Source organism: Phoenix dactylifera, chromosome 3 (genome assembly GCF_051530095.1).
Source record: "Phoenix dactylifera cultivar Ajwa chromosome 3, Ajwa_hap1_PhDact_Kaust_v1.1, whole genome shotgun sequence".
Taxonomy (NCBI): Eukaryota; Viridiplantae; Streptophyta; class Magnoliopsida; order Arecales; family Arecaceae; genus Phoenix; species Phoenix dactylifera.
In genome coordinates, this window is record NC_143192.1 from 55130973 (window position 1) to 55146991 (window position 16019).

General features: G+C 36.0%; 2 protein-coding genes across 3 annotated transcripts; both read left to right on the forward strand.

The window, feature by feature from the left end:
- The first annotated feature begins 4770 nt into the window (after positions 1 to 4770).
- On the forward strand, positions 4771 to 6679 carry LOC103716085 (uncharacterized). Its single transcript, XM_008803949.6, has 4 exons — positions 4771 to 4831; positions 4912 to 5009; positions 5114 to 5192; positions 5848 to 6679. Exons 1-4 carry the CDS (start codon positions 4771 to 4773, stop codon positions 6249 to 6251), a joined length of 642 nt encoding a protein of 213 aa, XP_008802171.4. The 3' UTR covers positions 6252 to 6679.
- A 2754-nt stretch (positions 6680 to 9433) lies between these two features.
- Positions 9434 to 15083, forward strand: LOC103716083 (H/ACA ribonucleoprotein complex subunit 3-like protein). 2 transcript variants are annotated; one of them, XM_008803942.5, is made up of 4 exons: positions 9434 to 9592; positions 9976 to 10055; positions 13256 to 13298; positions 14735 to 15083. In XM_008803942.5, exons 2-4 carry the CDS (start codon positions 10002 to 10004, stop codon positions 14830 to 14832), a joined length of 195 nt encoding a protein of 64 aa, XP_008802164.3. In that variant the 5' UTR covers positions 9434 to 9592; positions 9976 to 10001; the 3' UTR covers positions 14833 to 15083. The 2 variants fall into 2 exon arrangements, with proteins under 2 accessions (XP_008802164.3, XP_008802166.3); XM_008803944.5 differs by having other exon boundaries at positions 9527 to 9625.
- The last annotated feature ends 936 nt before the right edge of the window (positions 15084 to 16019 follow it).

A 16019-nucleotide genomic window follows, 5' to 3' on the forward strand; every position in this document is an offset into this window, starting at 1 on the left:
CTTGAAAGAAGAGAATTCATACCCTCATTCGAAGCTCTTTCCCCAGCAAGGTCCTCCTCTTCCACAGTGTGATCTTTCATCATAGAGATCCTAAGATTGTCGAGTTAATGCTTGGACATGCATGTTTTTCCATGCGACTTCCTGAATGGAGGGAGGCAGAAAACTAAAAAGAGGGCGATCCTTAGAATCCCAAAAAGCATTGAATAGCTTTGAGGACATGCTTGTTCTAGGGGGAGTTGGGCGCTGGAATGATCCCGGCCTCTCTGGTATTCAAATTCTATTATGCCGCATCTAAAAAATTAATTTTTTCCATAATATCTTAATCAGCTATTCCAATTCTATTTCTGATTCTGAATTTGCTTTCAGTCGCGAATCAAATGCGGAGAAATATGAGTACTCCCCTTTCTATTCCAATTCTGACACCGGTGGCGAAGCAAAGTTTAATTAATGGTATATTTGGGCGTCGGTTGGTCCTAGCCCAGCGAGTTGGCATCTATCTCCTGCTTTTGAAAACTTGATGGCAGCAAGTGCTGGAGGCTCAGTGCGTCATTCTGAAAGGGGACTTAAGTGAAGATGGTAAAATGGATTTTATAGAAGAAGCTGGGGTTTTCGACCATCCGCGTCTAGAGGACGTCAGATGGTTATTACAAAAGTGCTATTTTTCAGATTGCTCATGTATTTCGGAAGACAAATAGAGCTGCTGACTGAGTTGTCTTCTTTGTTGCTCATCATTTTGGAGAGATCTTTTGAACTCGCCGTGTACCAGTCACTCCCACGCTGTGAAGTATTTTGGCTCTTGACTCTATAGACAATGCTCACGCGAGACCGGTTTACCTAAAAAAAAAAAAAACTTGATAACTCTCCTAACTCTAAATTTAGGTGGCCAAGATCATGTACCCATCCTAGGGTAATTAATCAGCGGTGATCAAACTTTGCACTTCTCATTAACAGCTTTCTATGCATGCCAGCAATAAGTTTATGTTGCAGAGAAAAATAATTGGTTGTGATACACTTTGAAATTGATCCCTGCTAGCAAAGTGAACCGGCTAATGAAAGCTCGTCATTTAGCCACAGGCTAACCATTCAAAACTTGCCCCATGGTCGATCCAAAGGCGTGCAGAAAGTCCTTTATATTTTAAAGTCTCTCCATGGCTAGCGACAACTCTATTGTGATCGCTAATTGTTTCATAATAAACATGATATCCGAGCAAATTCTGTGAATGAAAAGTGTAGGTGAGATATACGGTTTGTTGCTTCATCAATGAGCGTCCAGCTCTAAACTACTCGGTGATGGACTCCGGCCCTTCTTTATATATTGTGTTTCCAAAAGCCTTCCAGTTAACTCTCTTTCAACTCTCTTACGCTGCCTCTCAGGCCTCCTTCTATTTTTTGATAATCACATCTGACTTAGGCATCGGAGGGTCCTCTATTGGCACACTTTGGTGGATGAACATTTTTGTTTTTGCTATTTCAGGTCGGAGCCAACATTGAAGCACCTCCTGAAGCCATTTCAATGCCGACTCATAGGTGCTCGACATCGGGATTACCACTAATCGAGCATCGCGGCCACTGAAGCATCACTATAGAGGTGTGCAGTGACCCCATCTGATCTTTCCAATTTAGAAAACAGAAGAGCCAAGATCTCCAGCAACCCCTACTAACTTGTCATTTGGGTCGAGTCGATTTCCAGCATCAACAGGTTACAAAGTAGAAGTCCAAGGTCAAACTAGATAGAAAGTGGTACATATATCTTTTATTTAAAATGATTAGTAAAAAATATAGAACTTTGATTTACCAAAAAAAAAATATATAGAACTTTGACTTATTAGCTCGGTTGAAGTATCATGCCATCCATTTCATAATGGATGGTCAAGCAGTTAACTGCCAGACATCTTGAAGTAGTTGTTTGTAAGTATTGATTTTATCATGGTTACAAGTATACATGCAATTTCTTACTTGCAATTGCTCGTTCATTTTCTCATCTAATTTACACCTCTCTCCGTATTATTGCTTAGTTATGATTTTGATGTAGTTTTTGTGTTATAGTTACTGGTTAGTAGTGAAGTCTCCTGGCAGCCATGTTAGAGAATTAGGACAAATACATGCCTATTTGAAGTTTTAAAGGGAGAAGGGAGAGGATTAAAAAATTTGGACGAGCTAGTTATATTGCAATAGGCTACAACTAAATACTAGAATATACCAATGCACTATATACAGTATGCAAACATGACATCCCGAGCGAAGTTTCCTTTACCATTCAAGAATGTACCTTTAACAATATTAAAATATTATGCCATTTTAGAATGTAGATGGATAAGAAATCACCTAGAAAAACTCTTTTTTCTTTATAAAGTTAATACCTTGTATTTTGTTATTTTTCTTCTTGAAAATAATAATATGGTACAACCTCATGACCAACTTGCTATGTTGGGAAAGTTCGCATTATAGCAACATAGGTAGCTTGCTTCATCTTTTTTTCTCTCCAATTATTCTTCAAAAGAAGCCACTAAAAGGTCATTCAATAACTATTCTACTATATGATCCTAATTGCATTGATGTGCTGGTATGTGAGGCATATTTCACCATCCACATTTCCCTCCAATGGTTTTCCCAATCTCATGCTCTCTTTCTTTGGAGGATAAAAAACTTTTTTGAGAATCTGTATTTTCCTAGGTAAACATTTTCCAGACAACATTTAGATAAAAAATAATTTACCAATATTCTTATATATTATTATATAAATATTAGTATTATATAATAATATATAATAAAAATATAATATAATATATAATATTATACAAATAATGTAATATAATATTATAATATATATTACAATAAGTTATATAACATTATTATTTATTTTTATAATATAATATTAGGGCTAGGGGTATTTTAGAAACAAAATAAAAAAGTGGTTTTGCTAGTTGATGGGAAAATGACTTATTCATCTTCTAAATGGGCAAGATTTTTTCTTCATTTTGTGGGTAAATGCTATCTATGAAAAAATAATTTATCCACCTAGAGAAATATAAGAATACAGATAAAGTGGTCAATGGAAAAGTTGACTAACTTTTTCATAAAATTTATCCACCAACAAACAGATCGTGTTCCTCCTTTTACTTTCCCTTGAGATTAGCTTAAGGGTCAAAAATTCAAATCCTTTCTCTAATATTAATTTTTAATCTAAATAATTTTATAATTTTTATTAAAAAAATATTTTAGCCCCTCCACAATAGGTCGATTAAACTAGAAACGCCTCGTTGAACAAGAGTTCCTTATGATGTACCAAAAAATAAAAACAAGAGATCCTCATAGCCCCAATGAGAGGAAGGAGAGAGAGAGAGAGAGAGAGAGAGAGGTGAAACAGCTTAAATTTGACCAAAAAAAGCTTAAGCCAAATTTCCTTCTTCTCACGCTCGTTTTAGTCCCATTTATCATCCCAAAAACTCAACAGCTATTTCCAAGCGATGTGCTTCCGCTTTCAACCTCCAATTCTCTAACCGCTTCTTCCTGCCATTCGCGCCAGGGCCTATAATTAGTACGGAACACTTGGCACCACCCAATGCCCGTGGCTGCAAAAAATAGAATGAAGGAAAACAAAGATTTAGAAGAACTTGGGATTTGGCACCTAAACGTACGTTCCCCGACCCTCTCAGTTCGCCGTCTTCCGTCTCGAGGTGCCGGCGACGAACTACGCGTCACCTCGGGGGACCGAAGATGGCATCGGTTTCTATGGCGATATCATGATGCAGTGCTTCTTCTTCTTCTCCTTCCTCCTCCTTGTTTCAGGGCGAGTGGCAGAAGATCTCTTCGCGTTTCTCTCTTTTTTTCTTGACAAAAGACAGAGCACAAAGATATCGCGGGGTTCATAATTCCTAATTGTAAAGCAAAGGGATCCAAGGTGCTTGATGAATTCACATTCTATATATAGACCATTAAATAGCTTTATCTACTGAGGTATGGCTAGATGACTGCATGCATTATTCTTATATATATTGTCGTTTAAAACTCTTTAATTTTAAGATCCTGGATTCAAACCAATAATGTGGCCTTCTCATTGCATCTCTCTCTCTCTCTCTCTCTCTCTCTCTCTCTCTCTCTCTCTCTCTCTCTCTCTCTCTCTCTCTCTCTCTCTCTCTCTCTCTCTTTTAATTTTGGCATGAACACTTTTCTACAAATTCAAGGTTGCATGGATACCTTCTTAAAATTTGTATTTTTTTTTATATCCTCATAAAATACTGTTTTACACAAATATTTTTAACATAACGAATCTTCTAACACTGTTAATAAAAACCATATTTATTTTAAATAAAAATAAAATTTTGAAATAAATTTTTTATCCCCTATTACGATTCCCTTATAAGAATATTTTATCTACTTTAATTTAAAAATATTATTTTTTAACGGCGTTAGATGGCATAAGTATATATGCAAAAATAAGGATGAAAGAAAAAAGTAAAATAGCAAAATAAGTGTTTTACTAGGATATAAATTCAAGTATCAATTTTGAAAGAATATTAATGCAAAATTTAATCTTTAGGAGGGTATTCATGCAAAATCATGAAAGTGTTTTTCTTTGATTATGCATTTTTAGTATAATTGGTTCAGTTTTCTTTCCTTTTTTTTTGCTGAAAAACTTGTCATTATTTTGTTCAAATAATGTCTAACCAATAAGTAAAAACTTAAGTTATGTATTTTTCAAATGATTTTATTTATTTTCTAGTGATCGTACCCATTGCTTGATAAGAATTTTAAGTAATGTCCGTATTTATGACCACCAGGATGAAGAAGGGATTCTTGAAGCCCCTCCGCTATATCTCCCAAATTTTCGGTATGTCAGCTATCGCCATTAAACCATCTCCTCCGGGCTTCGATTCAATTCCCTCTTGACGCAGAAATCTTGGCATCCAGATGGCCGCGAGCACGAATTGCAGATAGGCTTTCCCACGGACGTCAAACACGTGGCGCACATAGGATGGGACGGACCGAACATGAATGCTCCCGGCTGGGTATAAATTACTTATCCATTGTAGCATCCCAAAATAATCCAATGAATTGATCACCACTAGATCTTACTCATTTATTTTTTTCTTTGCTCCAATATCATAAACAGATGAAAGATTTCCACTCGGCACCACTCGGTACAATTGGACCGGATGGGAACACAATTTCCACCCCTTGGAGCTCTCAAGGTATGCTATATATGGTTTCTTTTTGTATGAATACTCTTCTAAATATCAATTTTTATATGAATACTTTTTCAAAATTGATATTTGAATATATACTCTTGTAACATACTTGTTTTGCTATTCTATTTTTTTTATTTTTATTTTTATATTTGTACCTACACCATCTAAAAAAATTAACGGTTTCAAATTAAAATGGCTAAAATGTCTTTAATGGATACTTATGCAAGAAAAATATTTATAAAACGATCGCACGAAAGACGAAAATGTAATTTTAAAATTTTATTTTATTTTTAATTAAAATAAATATAGTTTTTATTAATGATGTTAGAATAACTGTTATATTAGGGGTATTTGTGCAAAAAATACAAAAATAAATACAAATTTTAAGAGAGTATTCACGCAAATCCAAATTTTTAGAAGGAGATTCATGAGAGAAAAAAAAACCCTATATATATAATGAGTTGTTAATAAACAATAATTAATAAATATAAGAAATACAATATTAAATAAATATATATATAATTTTGAAGCCCCAGCTGAAGCACAAAATAATTCTCTAAAAATAAAATTTATATATTATTTTATCCAATTGCTACAAAAAAAAAACACTAATATAAGTAAATAAATATAAGTATTTGTGTAATTTCGTTTTTTTCAGAGTTTAAGATCAACGCCGCCGGAATCGAAGACAATCCGTCAGGCGAGATGATGCCGAGACCCTCCCGGCGTTTGTCTGAGCGCACCGTGAACGACTCCCCCAACAACGCCCCGAGGCCGCGCCACTCGCGGCGGCATCGGTCCGAAACCACCGTCTCCGCCGACTCCCCAAATCGTGAGCCGCCCTCCGACGGCTCCCGGAGGGGCAACAGGAGGCCGCGCAAGAAGGACGGTGACTCCGCGGAGACGGTGGCCGGTGGGGACCTGCCGGCGATCCCGAAGCAATCGCGACGGAGATCCAAGGGCTCAGGCTCTGTGGGCAGCGGCGACTCCATCCGAGAATCTAGATCTAAGAACGCCACCACCAGAAAGCCCGCGGATGAAGGGGAAGATGAACGATTGTGATTTCATTTTATTTCATTCGATTTCAGGAGTTTTTTTTTTTTTTTTTTTTCCTTTTCGATGAGATGGTGGTGAGCGGTCCCACCGTGCCGGCGATGCTCCCGTTACATGCATTGAGATCGGACCGTCCGAATTGAGCCTGGAATCAGAACAAAAACTTTTCCCTTTACTTCTTCCGGATGGATGAATTTAAATTTTTTTTAAAAGACTTGTTTGCATAAATACCCCCCAAAATAACAAATTTTGCATGAATATCTTCTTAAATTTGACATTTGCATATACCTCATAAAACACTTATTTTGCTATTCTACTATTTTTTATTCTTATTTTGACATATGTACCCATGCCATCTAACACCTTTAAAAAATTAATAATTTTAAATTAAAATAACTAAAATATCCTTAATGAGTAGATGCACAAAAAGAAACATAAGGCCATCGTGATAGAGGACAAAAAAATAATCTTAAAATTTTATTTTATTTTTAATTAAAATAAATATTATTTTTATTAATGATGTTAGAAGAACTGTTATATTAGGAGCATTTGTGTAAAAATAGTGTTTTATGAAGACATAAAAATAAATATAAATTTTAGAAAAATACTCATATAAATTTAAATTTTTAGAAGGATATATATATATATATATATATATATATATATTAAATTTATTGGACACTCGCTCAGTATTTAGCTTCAGAAACAGCAAAAGTTAATCTTTTGCTGTAATGCGTGTGATTTGCTTTCTATATTACGTTTGTTTGTACTTAATAATCACTCCTGAAAAGGAAAAAAAAACAATAATTATAACCAAGAATTGGGAGAACATTTATTGTTTTCTATGCATTCTAGAATTGCAAGCATCATAATATATATATATATATATATATATATACACACACACACACTCTATGGAAAAAGGTTATATGGAAGGGGTCGTACAACATAGAATAGCCATAGTCCTCCAAATAAATACTTCTAACTTCTTAAAACATTATGAAAGCAGGATTCAATTCCTAAGTCATCTATTAATATATAATAAGAAAGGCATGGAGACGAGCTTCATGCTGCCAATCCTAAAGCTTGAAGTTGTGCCCCATCTAAATAAAAATCTAGCATAACCCATACAATACATAGCATATAATTTTTTCTATTTTTTAAAATATTTTTGAAATACAATATAGCAATATAATAAATTATAAAAAAATAGAAGATTTGTATAGTCGAACTTTTTTTTGCATATTAAGCAATAAATTTAATGATTGCCGAGCAAAAACTTTCATCATAAATACTGATATTCACAGTGAATAAAATTTTTTCCACCATCGGAGTTTTTGTATAGAAACTTCAGTCATTGATATTGGCATCATTAACAACAGCCTCGCTCTATACATAAGGTATAATTTTTTTTCTAATTATTTTTGAAATACAACATGGAAATGTAGTAATTTATAATAAGTAGAAGGTTTCAATAGATAAATTTCTATTGCATTTTAAATAATAAACTTTAATAATAGCCAAGTACATCAATAATGATGTCATTAATATATGTTGCATATTAAGAAGTTATTTTTAATGATAATGTATTAATATCAGCATCATTAAATATATCATCGTCCAAATTATGAATAAAGAGTTTTGCGCAAGTTGAACCATCACTTAAATATATATAATAGATATTAGAAGTCTCTTTGCCTTCTCACTTTCAATTTCTCTTGGCCTCACTACATTACGTACGAGATGTTAGAGAGAGAGAAAAAAATCGCCCTTTTCTCTTTGTGCTCGATCCATTCAGTTGAAAGAAGAAAATTTTAGTTTGACATAACTGTCTTAGACTTTACTAGCTTGATAAGTCGGCATGTATTTTGAAAATATATAATATTTTTTTCAGCATAAAATTTTATAAATATTTTTATTGTATATTTATTTTTAAAAAAATTATTATTATTTTAAATTCTCGAGAGAACTGTGCATGCATGATCTCGCCGCCATATAGAGTCTCGCTTATTTTTAAATTGAGATTGACTTGTTGAGATGCCAAACATGGGGACCAATTCTCAAAATCGCAAAATTAATTGTTGCACGGGAGAGCCTGCAATGCATGGCTATGATTCTTCAAGCTAAGTTCAAAGGCCAACTATTCTGCTGCTTCTTCTTGTTGTTGCTGCTAAGACGCAATTCCAATGCTTGTAATTAGAATAGTTCTCTATGAACTTGTTTGGTTCGCAAAAAGAAAAAGAAGAAAAGCGTGATAAAAAAAATAAAAAATACTTTATATTTAGTTGGATTTTTTTAGGAGAGAGAAGAAAAAATAGCTTTCTCATAAAAATAAGATTTCTATATTTTATAGAAAAAAAATGAATATAGGACATAAAAACGTTAAATTTCCACTGGCTAAAAATTAGGATAATTTCTTTCTTTCAAAAGTACTTTTAAGTTTTTAGATAGAATAAGATAAGGTATTCTTCTTTATTAAGGGTATAATAGATATTTTATACAATTTTTTTAAAAAATAGATGCTTAATCAAACATAAGCCACTTCGAAACATGCCGCTAGTCAACCAAATATGTAAAAACCACTTTATAAGCATTAGCCTCTTAGAAAATAATATTTCAGTAAGAAAAATTCTTCTGCTCTATGATTAAAAAAAACCAAAATTGAAGGTTATATGTTGGGTCCAATTTTTTTATGAATAATTACGTAAAAAAATTTGAACTATTTAAAATTTGTTATTTTTTTAACCTTTAATTTAATTCAATTAGACCATCGGATTTTTAATTTTATATAATTCGGATCTTGACTATAAATTCCGCCTGGCTGCCGTGATAGAATTATCACTTGATGTCACATGATCAGCATATATCGGAGAAGAGGATGATGCCTCATGTGACATCATATAATAATTCCATCACGGCAGCTAGAAGAAATTCAGAGCCAGAGTCTAAATTGGATGAATTTAAAAGTTTGGTAATCTAGTTACGCAAAATTAAAGTTTAAAAAGAATTAAAAAACAGTTCAGAGTTTTTTGCGTGATTATTAATTTATTTGATCAGAAAGTTTCTAACGCCACCGGCTATCCATTAGCAGTTCCATCCCAAATGGCGGTCCTATCCTTAGCTCGAAAGAAGAATTCACCTTTCTTCGTGCCCATCCATCGTTGGATCACTCGCTGCACAGATCTCAAATCGATCCGAACTCTGCCGCTCATCCGCCGGAACAGATCTCACAGCGAGCAGTGCGCGATGATTGGGCGCGCGAGGGTTTAAGCCGACTCAGGATCAAGAAGTAAAACCCATATTTCTAGGGTTTACTTCTAGTGACGTCCAGGACCTCTCAACTCACAGAGGTGCGACTTCTCTTCCTCCCCATTATTTCTAGGGTTTGTTTCTTTTCTTTTCTATTTTGCATCGAATCAAGCTTTCCATGGATCGTATAATCAAAAGGAACAGAGGACTTTGTCTATAATTCTCACTGTAGTTCTCTTATCGATGTTTTTCTTTTCCTTTTTTATTTGGGGGGTCCGGAGTTTCCTCAAGATATTGAAGCCGCGTCAAAAAGAACCTTTTAATCGATAGCAATTTTTCTGATTCACCTTAAAACTGCTGAAAGGGTTTTCGATGCTATTGCGTTATTTTTTGATCGTGATAAGTTTTGGATTGGAGCGAAATCGGCGCACGTCGTTCTGCTTGAATCCTATCCTTTTTTGTTGAAAATACGTGATTTTTGCAGAGTTTAGCATCTCAACGCACGCGGCCATGTATCTTCAATTCTACATAAATGAGAATGGGGACAAGGTTTACACCACCAAGGTAGCTCCTTTCGCTCCCTCTTAGTTCTGTTTATCGACTTTTATGCTATTTTTGACTTTGGATTTCTTCAATTTTGATTGGTATTGATGATTATGGGTTTCAAGATGATTTACTGATGTTCTCGATAGATTTACATGCAGTAAACTTACTCTATTTTTGTACCATTTCCAAGATTTGCTTTCCTTGATACTATTATAGTGTCATTAGTTTTGGGTTATTTTATGGTTTTCTGTTTTAGTGAAACAGCAATGCTTCTTTGAGAGGATTACTTATGTGTAATTTGCTGATGATAGCGGGACATAACTTAAAGATCCGAAAAATTTGCCCATCATCTTTGTGTAGCTCGCCCCAATTGTGCATGATGAAAAATATCTCTTTGATGTTTTTATCCACGGCTGTAGATTAACCATCCACAAAATTGCATATCTTACCACTGCCCCACCAATGCGTGCCAGTATAGGGATGGTGAGAGTTCTATTTTAAATTATGCAAATGTAATGCAATAATTGTAAACAAATACATATGTAAATAACGCTGATGAGTATCAAACAATTATGGGCTTGAGGTCATGCCCGAGCTGCCGAGTTCAACTTTATTGGGTCATTGTTGGTGCACAACTGATCCGGATGATTGGACGCAGAATATGCAGGGGAATCAAAATAACTTCAGATACGGACATCCGTATGAAATTTGAACTTAGGATGACATTTCAGATTTCTGTGCAGAAAATCTATGAGAGAAACTAATCTATGTTGCCAAAGACAACTGTTTATATGAATAGGTGCGATTTGTCTAGCCCAAATATAAATATGAAGACATCGTCGAAACGGATTTTACACCACCTCCTTGCCTTTTACAGCGAAGGACTGAGTAAGATGTACTAACCAGGACTTCTCAATTATCTTGGTCTAGGTCTTTTCTCAAAGAAGGAATAAAGCAAATAAGATGCTTTCGTACTTTCTGAATCAGAGAGGTGCGGCTACCTGTTCTGCCTTTAGCAAGCTGCCTAGACTATCAATGCATGATTGGAATCTGACTGTAAAAAGGTTCAGAAGAGTAAATGCAAGGTGGAACAGGAGATTGCTATCTTATAAGGGGTGGATTACCTTCGTTATATGTTTTTCTTTAAATCCCTTATGTATGCAGCTTGAATAAGCATACCAGTATTTAAAATAATTTCTGAGTAGCACGGACGAGGAACCTAATGAAGGAGTTTGCCTGTCGGGTCTAGTTAAGTGTGTAAAAGCAGCATCCATGGTGTTTTTTAGGAACATGTGTAGAGTTGTTCTGGATAAGCAACTTTTGATTATTGGTAGCTAGAAATGCTAATAAAAGATTCCATTAAAGGATCTGATGTTGGGGACTTTGTAAGTATATATTGGAAGGGGATAAATGTTTGTGGTTGTACATTAGTTTTGTCAAAAGTATTAATAACATAATAAAGTTTTGAAGGAATTTGTATTATTGTTATCAGAATAGTGATTTTGCTGTGCCATTTCATACACTCTATCCTTGAAGCTCTAGCAACTGATTTATGCTAACCGGTGCAAGTTGATGATGTGGGTTTATTGGGCTACAAGGCTTGTCCAAAGATTAACAACCAGATAAATCTGTCAAATCCTTCGATTTAACACTCTTGTTTTGGTGCGACATCAAGTCAATTGGGATATGTGAAAACTTGAATGATGATTATGATGTTGACCTCCATGATCAGGACAGTGAAGATTTAGACCTTTGGAAATTTTGCTCTGCTGTGTTAGACTAGATAAAATTTTCTAGTCATCCTAATTGTAAATATGAGAACTAAAAGATTTCTTTCATGTTTGGCCGTTTTATTAGTTTCTGATATTTGGTTTATGTGCTATAGTTTGAAGAGTGTCTTGAAGCACCCTTTTTATTTGTGCAAGTTTCAAGGTGTTGCATGTTTAATATTTTTTGTAACGAGCTTCAATGGCATGACATTGTTAAAAGGGAATCAGTGTTTATCCAAAATAGATATGTTTGTTATGCAGAGTATAATATAATAGACTGCCTCCATATTGTGGCTTCATTGACCTGGATTTATTTTCCTTTGCATGCTTTGGGGATATTCACAACTTCAATTGAAGTTAAAAGCTTGAATGTTAGGTCGGACAAGTAGTGCTGATTGTAAAATTGTGATTTGGCAGCAAGTTTGGAAATTAGAGAAATTTGAGGCAAAGTAAGCTTTGTTCATATTCACAATTCCAATTCAAGTCAAAGCTTGAATACACTTGGATAAGTAGTGCTGATTGTAGAACTTTTGATTTGGCAGCAAATTTGGAAAGAGAGAAATTTGAGGCGAAATAGTATCTTATTTTTGAAAGGTTTTAAAAGATCAACAGATCTGCATTTTGATCTAGCCAGCAACAAGCGATATGTGATTCTTCTTATGAAGAACTGTGAAAGATAACTTGTTTCTCTCCCTTTCTCTTAAAGCGAATTTAGGTTCTGAAGATAGTTATTTAACTAAATCCTGATTTGTTAGGTAAGATAAATGACATAATGTGTCCACCCCCCCCCCCCCCCCCCAAAAAAAAAAAAAAAAATAAATAAAAGGAAAAAAAAAGAGAAAAAAAGAGAGAAAAATTTCTATAGCTCCGACATGTTTCACCTTAGTTTAAATTGGACAGAGAATAGGATGTGATGATATCTTCAGGTTGCATATATTACTATTTTGTTAGAAGTATAAGCTAATCGAAGTAATATGTCTCTGAAGGAATGTTGTTGGTCTAAAAATTTGCTGCCGAAAATTGGCCTTCAATTTATTTAAGGCAATTACCTCTTCATCTCCACATATTTTGAATGTCATCATTCTAGTTGTGCATCTGTATTGATTATTAGGATTTCCCTGGTCAATATTACTTGGAATCTTTAGTTGAGCCTATTGTTGATTAGCAAAAAATTTCAAACTTACATTTGAATAACCATTTGTGTAAGCAGTGTTAGTTTTTTTCTTTTTTTCTTTTTCCATCTTGCAAGGAGGCACCTCCATGTAGGCCTTTTAATAAATTATTATGTCTTACATCTTGCTTTAATTGATTTGTCATCAAATTGGTACTCCACATGTTTATTAATTTTTTACTGTATTTATTTTTTATGACAGTTTTTGGGCATTGTCTTTTCTATTATAAAGTGTCTATGTTTTTTCCTACTGACATTGGTTCAATTTCTGCTTATAGAAGGAATCACCTCTTGGTATGGCAACACAATCTGCTCATCCAGGTACAGTAAAATGGTTTATCATAACTTGTCTGCTTGATTATTCACTTTTTTAAAAATCTTTTATTGAAAATAAAAGACTTAAAGGGATCTAAGATCACTTTGCTTCATAAATGCAATGTCATGAAAATATCTCCGTAAAGTATTTAAATAAGAAAACATTGTCATTACTTGCATTATTCCTTGTTAATTGGACAATCTAATGGCATCATGATGATATTTGCTTTGAAATCCATTTGCAAGAGCAAAGCATCTGGAGTTTGTGATATTTGGTTTAATATTTCAGCAAAGCTGAGCAAGAAACTTGCCTGGGGGTTTTACAGGCTGAATAAACCAAGTTATATCAGGTCAATTTCATTGCTTCTGAGTTTGGTCAAACTAATTTCAGAAGATGTGAGTCTTACTCAATTTGGGATGTAACCTATAATCAAATGCATAATGGATTAAATGGGTATTGAGTACATTGCATTGATTTAGATTCTGTTAACCTAATCGTGTCTTAGGCCCTGGATGGCTCATTGCAAGTCCATGGATATAGTTTATATAAGGACCATTGAATTGCGCATTGATCAAATCTTGATCCAGTAGCTTGCATATAAAACTATTGATAACAATAGCTTGCGTCCTCTATGCCCCTCATTTACAGCCAAATGACCGATGAAAACCTCTAAGTCATGCCAGTGCATTCCATTATCATTTGTATCACTTTTTTTTTTTCCTGTGCTCCCACCTAATATTCCAACACTGTCAGTTGGGAGAAGGCTTTATGGCTTATGGCTTATGGTTATGGTTAAGAATTACATGCATGTGAAGATATGACCTGGTTTTGCATCAGTGGTCGTCTCCAGAAGTCTGTGAAGATTTTAGGTACATGATAATACTTGCGATGACAAGAAAGTACTTGACATATTCCCTTTAAAAACAGAAAAGCATCTATGTACAGGCGTGAGGTACAAAGGTTTGGTGTTGGGCCTATTGTGGTAAGAAATGTTTGCTGGAAGACCATATACAGTTTATTGTCATAGGGTCGCTCCAACCAGTAGTTTGTGCTGGTTTGCTGTCACAGTTGAATACATCGAGAATACCATGTGCTTCATGGGCACAACTTGCAGATGCAGGACACATTTTTATTTCTTCATGATTAAGGACCGCAAATAGTCTCAAAATTAACAGAAAACTATAATTACGGCATGTAGATGAAACTCACCTCATGCAACATTTCTTTTTTGTATTCTTTCTTTTTGGGTGTGAATGTTTCCCTTTTGGGTGAGGGGAACACATTAACATTAGCTTCACAGCGTCATCTTCATATTAAGAATTAGCTTAGGAATCTCTAATCTGTATTCTTTTAACATTCTGCTAAGCTCATCGATAGCTTCATTTATTGTTGTTCTTGATGCAGGATAATTTCACTAATAGTGTGCCACTCTCCTTTACAGCTCGCTTCTCCCCAGATGATAGGTACTCCAGGCAACGGGTTCTTCTGAAGAAACGATTTGGTCTGCTTCCAACCCAGAAGCCACCACCAAAGTACTGAGGGATCATTGATGCACAATATTGGACGAACTTTATGTTTCCTTCTGATGTCAGAAAACATGCCATGCTCCCGGACAACTTCTGGGTGTCACGAAACTAGAAACTCTTGCGCGATTCCATTGCATGAAAAACATGGTTATGTAGAACCTTATGTCGAGGACAATCTGCTGTTAATTGTTTGTTGTTTACTTTAGTACTGAAGACTAATTTCAAGGGAATAACTGACATCTATGATCTGCATCTCTTCTTGTCTGTTACAGTGCAAGATCAATTAGATGCTTGATAACGCAGGTAATGCTGGCCTAACCAGGCCATGACATGTATGCCATTGTTACCTGAAAATTGGGTAAATATGAGAGCTGAGACACAGAAACAATTGTCAAGAGGATCCCATCATTGCACATAGTTGTAGTTGTTGATAATCATAAAGAATTAATCACCTGTGCTGCAGGATTATAAAAACAGCCTTATGAATTTGTTGTACAATACAGTAGAAAATGGCAAATAATGCTTAATTGCATCATTTTGCCGATATCATATTGTTCCTCTATGTTTGGTTTGGTGGGTGTGTTGGGGTCGTCGGGCTCGGCCGGGAAGCAGATATCGGGGACAACGGCGGACGCTAACCGATCGTCGGAGCAGTCTGCGGCGCCGTCGTCAAGGTCGTGGGCGGAGGTAGCGGCCCAAAAACCAGGTACGTCTAAGCCTAAAAATGGAGACCGACCTGGTGGCCGGGGGCGACCTGGTCCCTGGATTACCCACCGGTTGACGGAGGCGGAGGTGGCTCGGCTGAGCCTCCGCTTCCCGTCGGTCATCGAGCTCCCGGAGGAGCCCATCGTGGCTGCCCGCCGGGAGTGGGAGGGTCTGGCACTGGTCGGTCGGAGCCTTGGCCGACGGGTGCCGGTTGAATGGGTGGCCAAGGATGTGGCTGCCCGGTTGAAGGCAACAGGGGAGGTGGTGGCTGTCACCCTCGCCGAGGATCACTTCGCGTTGCGGTTCCGGTCGCCGGAGGTGCGGGACCGTGCCCTGCGGGAGGGTCCCTGGGTGGTGGCGGGCCAGCTTTTGGCGATGGAGCCGTGGGCGCCGGACTTCCTTCCTAGGGAGACTCCGGTAAAGACCGTGGTGGTCTGGCTCCGGCTACCGGGGCTCCCCTCGGGGTACTGGTCGCCCTCGACCATTTTGGGCATC